The following is an 11333-nucleotide window of genomic DNA, read 5'->3' on the forward strand; positions in this document are numbered from 1 at the left end:
TTTCCATGTCAGTTCACCATGTACATTTCATGTCAGCTTCACTGTGGACTTTTCAGTATGTTTCCATTGTCAGTTTCATTATGTACTATTCAGTATGTTTCCATGTCAGCTTCACCCTGTACTTTTCAGTACTTTCCATGTCAGCTTCACTATGTACTTTCCAGTATGTTTCCATGTCAGCTTCACTGTGTACTTTTCAGTACTTTCCATGTCAGCTTCACTAAGTACTTTTCAGTATGTTTCCATGTCAACCTTTTTATGCCTTTTGCCAGAAATAATAATTAGTTCAAAATGGATTGAGATTATGCATCAGCCAAGAATTATGAAAGGAAGCATATTTACTTCCTTCTGCATCAAGTTAAATGTGAACTATGGGGATGGAGAAATTGACAATTGTTTAGAAAATATTGGGTCTTTCTGAATAAAATTTTAAAAACGATCAGTGCATTTATTGATTGTACATGTATGTGTGAAATAATGCTTTTAAATTAGATTTTAGTATATGAAATCCAGACTAAGCTTCTTAATCTGTTTCAGATTGACAACCATGACACAGTACAGCTGGGTAGTGACATGGAGATTAAGTGGATATCGCACCTTCTGGAACTGTCAGAAGATTGGTTGAAACAAGCCCTCACACAGAAAGTCACTGTAAGTTGTACAGCATTGTGCATGGTGTTGAAGGGATGGCTTATAACAGCTGCTGCTAGTAATATGTCATATGATTGGCTGAAACACCTCAGCACACAGAAAGTTACAAAGTTGTATAGCCAGGGTGGGTGATGTGATATAGATGGGCTTATTGACAGCTGCTTGTAACATGTCTGAAGCTCTGACATGATTGACTAAAACATGTCCCTCATGCAGAAAAGTTGCTATAAGTAGTATAGCCAGGCACTCATTCAGTAAGTCACTGAGAAATACAGCCAGGGAAAGTTGGTGTAATTTGTATGACAAGGGTTGTATGGATAGGAGAAGATTGGTTTATGGAGACTGTTGGTAGTATATTGTTTTGCTGCATGTACAATGTGGACATTCCTCTATCTGGAACTGTCAAACAATTGGCTGCATGTACAATGTGGACATTCCTCTATCTGGAACTGTCAAACAATTGGCTGCATGTACTATTTGGACATTCCTCTATCTGGAACTGTCAAACAATTGGCTGCATGTACTATGTGGACATTCCTCTGTCTGGAGCTGTCAAACAATTGGCTGCATGTACTATGTGGACATTCCTCTATCTGGAACTGTCAAACAATTGGCTGCATGTACTATGTGGACATTCCTCTGTCTGGAACTGTCAAACAATTGGCTGCATGTACTATGTGGACATTCCTCTATCTGGAACTGTCAGGCAATTGGCTGCATGTACTATGTGGACATTCCTCTGTCTGGAACTGTCAAACAATTGGCTGCATGTACTATGTGGACATTCCTCTATCTGGAACTGTCAAACAATTGGCTGCATGTACTATGTGGACATTCCTCTATCTGGAACTGTCAAACAATTGGCTGCATGTACTATGTGGACATTCCTCTATCTGGAACTGTCAAACAATTGGCTGCATGTACTATGTGGACATTCCACTGTCTGGAACTGTCAAACAGTTGGCTGCATGTACTATGTGGACATTCCTCTATCTGGAACTGTCAAACAATTGGCTGCATGTACCATGTGGACATTCCTCTATCTGGAACGTCAGACGATTGGCTGCATGTACTATGTGGACATTCCTCTATCTGGAACTGTCAAACAATTGGCTGCATGTACTATGTGGATATTCCTCTGTCTGGAGCTGTCAGGTAATTGGCTGCATGTACTATGTGGACATTCCTCTATCTGGACTGTCCAACAATTGGCTACATGTACTATGTGGACATTCCTCTATCTGGAACTGTCAAACAATTGGCTGCATGTACTATGTGGACATTCCTCTGTCTGGAGCTGTCAGGCAATTGGCTGCGTGTACTATGTGGACATTCCTCTATCTGGAACTGTCAAACAATTGGCTGCATGTACAATGTGGACATTCCTCTATCTGGAGCTGTCAGGCAATTGGCTGCATGTACTATGTGGACATTCCTCTATCTGGAGTTGTCAGGCAATTGACTTAAACTGGCCATTAGAATGTAAACCAATGAGAAGCAAGCTGGGAAAGGAGACTGACTTTTATTGTTGAGATATTTATTTTATGTTGTAAGTTGTTGTTGGTCTTAATGAAATGGATGATGAATACAAGTATTTCTACCTGTTATAGGTAAAATCACTTTTATATCAATGATGTGTAGCTATGTTGGAATTAATTTCAAAGAAGAAAAAGATTATTGTATTATGTAAACAAAATATGTATTGAAAAACAGAAATGAATACTTAAATCACATTACTTGATTGGCTTAATTTGAATATTGACAAACTAAGAAATTCACTAAATATTTTTGAGGTTTTAGTAGCTTCTGCTGCATTTCAGTTCTAATTCTAGTGTTGTATTGTTTGAGTTTGTAGCAAGGAGTTTCTGCTGTATTCCAGTTCTAATTCTGGCATTGTGTTGCCTGAGTTTGAGTTTGTATCTTTTTGTTTCTGCTGTATTCCAGTTCTAATTCTGGCATTGTGTTGCCTGAGTTTGAGTTTGTATCTTTTTGTTTCTGCTGTATTCCAGTTCTAATTCTGGCATTGTGTTGTCTGAGTTTGAGTTTGTAGCAAGGAGTTTCTGCTGTATTCCAGTTCTAATTCTGGCATTGTGTTGCATGAGTTTGTGTTTGTAGCTTTTAGTTTCTGCTGTTTTCCACATCTAACTCTAGCACTGTGTTGTCTGAGTTTGTAGCAGAGTTTCTGCTGTACTCCAGTTCTTATTCTAATAATGTGTTGCCTGAGTTTGATTTTGTATCTTTTTGTTTCTGCTGTATTCTAGTTCTAATTCTAGCATTGTGTTGCATGAGTTTGAGTTTGTAGCAAAGAGTTTTTGCTGTGTTCCAATTCTAATTCTAGTGTTGTGTTGCCAGAGCTTATAGCAAACAGTTTCTTTAGTATTCTAGTTCTAATTCTAAAGTTGTGTTGCTTGAGTTTGAGTTTCTAGCAAAGAGTTTCTACTGTATTACAATTCTAACTACACCACTCCCTCGATAACTCGCGCCCTGATAACTCGCAAACCCGCTTATAATGCGATGTCAGGCGTGGCTCCCATTTTTTAAACCCGAAAATACCACAAAAATTTATCTGTATTTGTTGAACTTGAAGAAAATTGCGATCAAAATTGGTAACGGAAACTTTGATGTATTGCTCGTTTTATTGTTGAAAACAGTAGATAGACCCTGGAAATTTTAATCAACACTATGAAATATCAAATTTAAAAATAGCTCATACAATTTTTAACATTTTCTTTCCAAACGACATTATTAGTACACCGCAGTTAACGATATGTAAGGAAATTTCGATCAATGAAAATGTCACTTACGCCAAGTGGAGACAGTACTTTAATAAATAAACACAAATTAAATAATTTTTTTATCAATTGAAATTTGTGTTCTAGTTCCATCTTTTAGTTCCTTTTAAGTGTAATTGTCATAAATGCAATGTGTCCTCTTATAATTAAACGTAAAATGCGTCAATCTACCGTAACAGCTATGTCCGCAAGCATTTCTCTGAGAACCTAATTAAGTGCCGACCGTGTTTTGAAAACTGAATTGCGAAAGTATTTGTTGTATTGTTGCACCAAATAAAAAAGCTGTCCCCCTTTGTATTATCACATTAATTATGTCTTTTGAATAAAAAAAAGAGGTGGAATAAAAGAAAAGTTAAAAGACACAGAAATCTGACTAACTTAAAATCTAGCAGCCTCGGTCGTATGAACTCATTTCATTTGATCAATCGAACACTATAATAAATGTTATTGTATATGTAACATAAACTACCTTAAATTAACCGACTCTTTCATGACTGCAGTCAAAGATAACAAGGCAGCCAAGCGAAAAATAAATACTTTGTAAAATAGAGAGCTTGATTTCACAGATACGGACCATTGTGGGCAAGTGAGGTTCAGAGAATTCTTGAACTGGCATTTAGAGATATCCTCAGGGATGATAAGAATTACTTTCTATGAAATCATGACATTAACATTGTACTAACTGAACAATAAAAAATTGAGTTTCAACATAGACGTGTCACGAAATAAATATTGCGTGTTTTTGAAAACAAAGGAATCTTGTTTGGTGGTTTATCAACAGTTAGTCTAGTTACCAAATTATAGACTACCGGTTTTGGCAAGATACTATTAAACACCACTACGGGAACCAGACTCATCAAGAAAACAAAAAGCATTGACGTAATACACAGATTTTTCGCATACACGTGATGGTTGTTCAAACCAGTTGGAACAATCTTTCATATGTTGGATATTTGAAGAAGAAAAAATGTTATTTAAACAGAATAACAAACAACTTCATTAGAAAAAGCGCATTATTAAAAATTATTATTGACATGATTGTAAAGTGAGGATTCAGTCATTATTTGGCGGTCCCTCAGTAACTCGCGCCTCACTTATAGTGCGGTCAGTGTTTGTGGACCCCGATGTGCGCGAGTTATCAAGGGAGAGGTGTATAGTGTTGTGTTGCCTGAGATAGTAGCTTCTAGTTTATGCTGTATTCCAGTTCCAATTCTAGCATTGTGTTGCCCAGAGAGAAGGATCTGTATTCCAGTTCTGATTCTAGCATTGTGTTGCCCAGAGATAAGGATCTGTATTCCAGTTCTGATTCTAACATTGTGTTGCCCAGAGATAAGGATCTGTATTCCAGTTCTGATTCTAGCATTGTGTTGCCCAGAGAAAAGGATCTGTATTCCAGTTTTAATTCTAGCATTGTGTTGCCCAGAGATAAGGATCTGTATTCCAGTTCTAATTCTAGCACTGTGTTGCCCAGAGATAAGGATCTGTAGGTTAATAAAAGAAACAGCCAAATTTTAATTAGTGCTGAAACATGTTGTACACTCATAGATGTAACAGATTTACACTCAGTAAAGCTTTCTGGTTTATAATGGCAAAAACATTTTTGACTTCATAAGCTCTGCTGTTATGTAATTAGATCTAGAGAATACATTGTTTAAGTTTTGTAAGATTTGTACTGGTCTGCCACATAATGGTCTTGTCCAGTGCGAATCATCAGAATTGTTATTTTCTTGTACAGGAGACCAGGGGAGACAAGGTTCTGACACCCTACAGCATTGACCAAGCTCTGGATGCAAGGTAAGCTAAGTACATGCATGGTGAATGTAATTTGGCATTTATTGTACTCTGGGCACTATCATATCAAACATATTATTGTAGTATCCATTCCTTCTTCACAAGTGAGTTTAGTGGCTGTGATGCAGTCATGTACAGTTGCTTGCTACTGCATACTTGCAAGGATAAAATGCAACCACATATTTTACCTTGAGGAACTGGCAGATATCGTTAGTGAATTAATTATCATTAGTATGATCCTTAAATAATTTGATCGTGAACAGTACCTTTGTATATTGCCCAGATCTAAAACTTTCTTGTTAGTTAATCTAGACGAATGCTTGCTAAACAACAAAATAATGTCCAATGTCTTTGTGAGTTACAGTTGAGTAGTGTAAGCCCAGTGAGCAATATCAGTCTTTTTATACTTGACAACAAATACAACAGTATTAATTTGTTATATTGATATAACACAATATTGACATTACATATTGCAGATGTTTCTATGAAACCTTTATTTTCATAAAGTCAATGTCAGCAATCTTTTGCCACTTAACACACATCCTGATTAAAACTGACCTGATTAAAACTGAACTGATTCAAACTGACCTGATTCAAAGTGACCTGATTCAAACTTCATCCTGAATAAGCATAACTGAATAATCCATAATGATAAATTTTCATCACCGAGAAGCTTCCATGCATTTGGTATTAGTGAATAAGCTTATTGTTGACATAGATGACTGATTAACCTTGACTTGAAGTTTTAGTGTATACAAGATTGTAAATCATGGCTGAATATGACTATAGTGATCTGATGATACTGCCATAGTGTCTACAAGATCATAAAGCATGGTTGAGTACAACCATAGTGACCTGATGGTACTGCCATAGTCTATACAAGATCCTGAAGCATGGTTGGGTGACCTAATGACATGCCTTAATATCTATGAGAATCTATTTTTGGAAACTCACAAAGACATTAACTTAAGTACCCAGTGTTTACGACTGTTGCAGTATGCTGGCATTAAGATTTCTGGTGGAACTACACATGATTCAAATCTCATTAAGTTTGGCTTGTACAAAACAAGTACAAGGGCATTTAGCATTCTTCTTATGAGCAGTGATTTAAATTATTTTATTAGTGTTTGCAATCATTTAATTTCAACAAAACGAGATATGTTTTTCTTGTTGAATGAAAACATATGCTATCTATATTTGATTTAATTTCTGTTTGATTTAATTCAATTGTTTGTTTGTAAGTTTAAAATTTTTTTATTCCATTATTTGCTATTGTAATGTAACTTTTTTTTTTATTCCATTATTTGCTATTGTAATGTAACTTTATTTACTGAAATAGAGTTCAGTTCTGATTTTTAAAAAAAAATATTTTTGACGTAAACGACTTTATAGAAACATTGTATCTAATGCTGACCTAGTTCTTGGCCTTGATTAAGAACCGGTGATAGCTCCTAGTAAACAACTTTTAAAAAAACATTCTTTCTTAGAGTAGGATTCATAACGTGGAATCAAAGCCATACTTGGAGTATGTGACAAATAGCATGAAGCAGTTGTTACAAATTCTGGTTTCTCCAGAGGATTGACCCACATCTGGGCATCTGTTTTGTGTTGTAGCTAGATTTATTGTTGATGTTTTGAGAAATAATAGTCATACTTGCCTTAACACTGGAGATGTCCAGGTGTTTAATGTTGTGACCAGTTTTTGGGGCTAATTATTTTATTTTATTTTAAAGAAAAGTGATTTTTTTCCCAGGAAATACTAGTGTTCTAAATTAATTCTTGGACAATGACATTTATCAAAATTTATACAGAATTTAAATTGGAATATTATTTTCTGTGATTCAACAAAGATATGTTGACATATCAGGATGATGCTGACCACATCGCCTTCCATTTTGGATTTCATTGGGATTCAAACTCAGTTTCATTAGGACTTTTTATTTATAAGACTTCTATTTTTTTAATTCTTGGATTATTTTTGGATTTGATTTGTAAAATCATAGTTCTTTTTATCATTTTTAACTTGTTTTTCTAGAGAAATAAATTATTTGTTAAATTTTATAAAGCTTGTTGTCTTCGCTTTTTCTTGTTACGTTTTGTAAGAGCCTAAACATGTAACACATGACAATACTGCAGTATTTCAGTCAATATTACACTATATTGCAGAATCATTTTCAATTCACTACATACCAAAAAAATGTATTGTTTCACAATGATGAAGAATTATTGATAAGTTTACCTAAACAATATCAACTCAGTGGTTAAGATTAAACCATTGCTGCATCATGATAATTCTCTATTGTGAACGAGTTTCATGCCATGGGTTTACAGTTGCTTGTCTAACAATCATTTTGTTTATTTTCTCTACAGAGATGCCATAGCCAAGGCTTTGTACAGTCGTCTTTTCACCTGGCTGGTGGAACGAGTTAACCTGATAATGTCTCGCTCTGAGAAGGATAAGTCGACCTCACTAGCACTCTTGGACATATTCGGATTTGAGGTTAGTGTTGTGAATATCACACAAATCGTTGGTCATTTTTGGTTTGAATGCATGAATTTTGCAAGACAAGTATCACTTTACAGTGGCAGCAGTTGTGAGGGTAGTAACATTAACATGAAATTTGTGTGTAAATGTTTTTTGTTAAATGTTTTGCATATCAGACATGAAGGGGGTGGGGAATATGATAGCATGAAACACAGATGAGATACAGCGTATTGCGAGACCCTTCCTTTATTTGAATGCATGATATAGTAGAAGAAATGTGTCAATGTCACCATCTTAATACAGCCAATGATAAAAAAGGATTTTCATAAACTATGGTAGCAACACCAGTCTCAAGAAATTATAGATTTTACTTCAGCTCATCTTTACCAGCATTGCTTAAATTTCCAGAAACATCTGTGGAAGTGTTCTGAGTAACAGTTTGTGAATACTGGTGATGATTGATAATGTATTTTTTTCTAAGTAACAATGTCAGGGTTGAGTTATTCAGGTTTATATGGTTTCTTCTAGCAATTTAAGAAGATATGTTTCTTGCTCTTTTTCTAGCTATGAGCTTTTTTTCTATCTAGGTGATTGATTGGATCTTCAAGCATTATTTCTATCTAGATCATTGATTGGATCTTCAAGCTTTATTTCTATCTAGATCATTGATTGGCTCTTCAAGCTTTATTTCTATCTAGATCATTGATTAGATCTTCAAGCTTTATTTCTATCTAGATCATTGATTGGATCTTCAAGCTTTATTTATATCTAGATCATTGATTGGATCTTCAGGCTTTATTTCTATCTAGATCATTGATTGGATCTTCAAGCTTTATTTCTATCTAGGTCATTGATTGGCTCTTCAAGCTTTATTTCTATCTAGATCATTGATTAGATCTTCAAGCTTTATTTCTATCTAGATCATTGATTGGATCTTCAAGCTTTATTTATATCTAGATCATTGATTGGTTCTTCAGGCTTTATTTCTATCTGGATCATTGATTGGATCTTCAAGCTTTATTTCTATCTAGATCATTGATTGGGTCTTCAAGCTTTATTTCTATCTAGATCACTGATTAGATCTTCAAGCTTTATTTCTATCTAGATCATTGATTGGATCTTCAAGCTTTATTTATGTCTAGATCATTGATTGGATCTTCAGGCTTTATTTCTATCTGGATCATTGATTGGATCTTCAAGCTTTATTTCTATCTAGGTCATTGATTGGCTCTTCAAGCTTTATTTATAACTAGATCATTGATTGGCTCTTAAAACTTTTATTTCTATATAGATCATTGACTGGCTTTTCAAACTTTGTTTCTCTCTAGATCATTGACTGGCTCTTCAAACTTTGTTTCTGTCTAGATCATTGACTGGCTCTTCAAACTTTGTTTCTATCTAGCTCATTGATTGGATCTTCAAGCTTTATTTCTATCTAGATCATTGACTGGCTTTTCAAACTTTGTTTCTCTCTAGATCATTAATTGGCTCTTAAAGCTTTGTTTTTATCCAGATCATTGATTGGCTCTTCAAGATTTGTTTCTCTCTGGATCATTGATTGGCTTTTCAAGTTTTGTTTCTATCTAGATCATTGATTGGCTCTTCAAGTTTTGTTTCTATCTAGGTCATTGATTGGCTCTCCAAGCTTTGTTTCTTTCTAGGACATTGATTGGGTCTTCAAACTTTGTTTCTATCTAGATCATTGATTGGCTGTCCAAGCTTTGTTTCTATCTAGGACATTGATTGGGTCTTCAAACTTTGTTTCTATCTAGATCATTGATTGACTTTTCAGGATTTGTTTTTTGTGTAGATCATTGATTGACTCTTCACTTCAGTATTTGTTTCTATCTGGATCATTAACTGGATTTTCAAATTTTATTTCTATGTAGATCATTGATTGGCTTTTCCAGATTTTTTTCTGTCTAGATAATTGATTGGATCATCAGGATTTGTTTCGATCTAGATCATTGAATGGCTCTTCAGACTTTGTTTCTATGTAGATAATTGATCTGATCTTCAAGCTTTGTTTCTATCTAGATCATTGATTGTCTGTTCAAGCTTTATTTCTGTCTAGATCATTGATTGGCTTTTCAAGCTTTTTTATCTAGATCTTTAAACTTTGTTTCTGTCTAGATCATTGATTGGATCTTAAAGCTTTGTTTCTGTCTAGAATCATTGATTGGATCTTAAAGCATTTTTTCTATCTAGATCTTAAAGCTTTGTTTCCATCTTGATGATTGATTGGATTTACAGACTTTGTTTCTGTCTAGATCATTCATTTGATCTAATAGATTTGTTTCTGTGCAGATTGTTGATTGGATCTTAATGTCTGATTTAATATCTTTATTTCGAGAGGTTACCTAATCTTACATTTCTATGATATTTTTGCAGGACTTCCCTGTCAACAGTTTTGAGCAGCTGTGCATCAATTATGCAAATGAGACGCTTCAGTTTTTCTTCAACCAGCATATTTTCCGCCTGGAACAGAAAGAGTATGCCAAAGAGAGGATAGACTGGACCAACATTGAGTTCCAGGACAACCAGCCTGTTATTGATCTCATTGCCGCAAAGCCTGCTGGAATTTTGCACATACTGGATGATGAGTGTAACTTTCCTCAGGTGGGTTGTTGTTAGCGTTGGGCTCAGTTCCTTTGTCCCAGCACATGAATTGGTTAATTACCCATCATGCATCATTCATGTTTTTTTTTCTTCAGTTTTGCTGTTGCCTGGACATAAATAGTCATTACTCACCATCATTTGAACCATCAGCAGTACTTAAGATGGGTGCAAGAATTTGTTTTAAATTTAGCAAAGATTTAAGTTTAAAGGTCTGGCTTTATATTTTAATATGTTGAATTTTGTTTTTCACTTGCCTGAGTAAAATCTGATACAAGGCTAAAATTTATGTTAGTGGAAAAGGCAGGGATTTGCCAAACCAAATTCATTGCTATAGGCATTATGGTATATGACCCTCTCTGTTAGATTTTACATAGAAATCAATGAGATTTGGCCTTAGATTAGACATTTTTACAACTTTTCATCTGTTTCTCAAATCCAGATTTGTTACATATTTTGTACAAAAACTTGAATGATTTAAGCAATTAAAAAAAAGAGAAATTCTTAGTTGACTGTACTTAACATAAGCATGCATTACAGACATCTTGAATGATTTCAGCATTTGAAAAGAAAAGAAATTCTGGTTCATTGTATTTGATATAAGCATCAGTACAGTAATTTTAGTCTGAAAACCACCCTCACCGTAGTCCATTTTATGGTATGTTGTAAAATGACTTTTTCGAAAGTTTTAATAGAGATGTCTAAGAAGTTGATGTATTTGTTTCTGTATGTAATTAAATCTGTCAACTAGTTTAAGGTAAAAAGCAGTTGTGATCATTTTGATGATGTCATAAAAACTGTGGCAAACGGGTTGTTTATTTGTAAGTTTGCATCTACCTTATGGGTTATACGTTACACAGACACAATGTTGGACATTCTTGTCATAGAAAAACACAAATATACACACACATATTACACATATAACTTAATGATGGCTTTGTAAATTATACATGGAATTACTTATGTAAGAATCAATTTAGTGAATTTTTATTGTAGAG

General features: G+C 34.5%; 1 protein-coding gene across 2 annotated transcripts in view; it reads left to right on the plus strand.

The window, feature by feature from the left end:
* LOC149805795 (unconventional myosin-XV-like) overlaps nucleotides 1–11333 on the plus strand; it is a 180016-nt gene that overhangs the window by 10514 nt on the left and 158169 nt on the right. For both annotated transcript variants that reach the window (XM_089950497.1, XM_089950496.1), the window contains exons 5-8: nucleotides 538–651; nucleotides 5179–5237; nucleotides 7605–7734; nucleotides 10111–10338. In XM_089950497.1, the coding sequence (XP_089806623.1) occupies nucleotides 538–651; nucleotides 5179–5237; nucleotides 7605–7734; nucleotides 10111–10338 (531 nt within the window). The remainder of the gene's footprint in view (nucleotides 1–537; nucleotides 652–5178; nucleotides 5238–7604; nucleotides 7735–10110; nucleotides 10339–11333) is intronic.

Source organism: Sinohyriopsis cumingii, chromosome 2, assembly GCF_028554795.1.
Source record: "Sinohyriopsis cumingii isolate HCF-2022 chromosome 2, ASM2855479v2, whole genome shotgun sequence".
Taxonomy (NCBI): Eukaryota; Metazoa; Mollusca; class Bivalvia; order Unionida; family Unionidae; genus Sinohyriopsis; species Sinohyriopsis cumingii.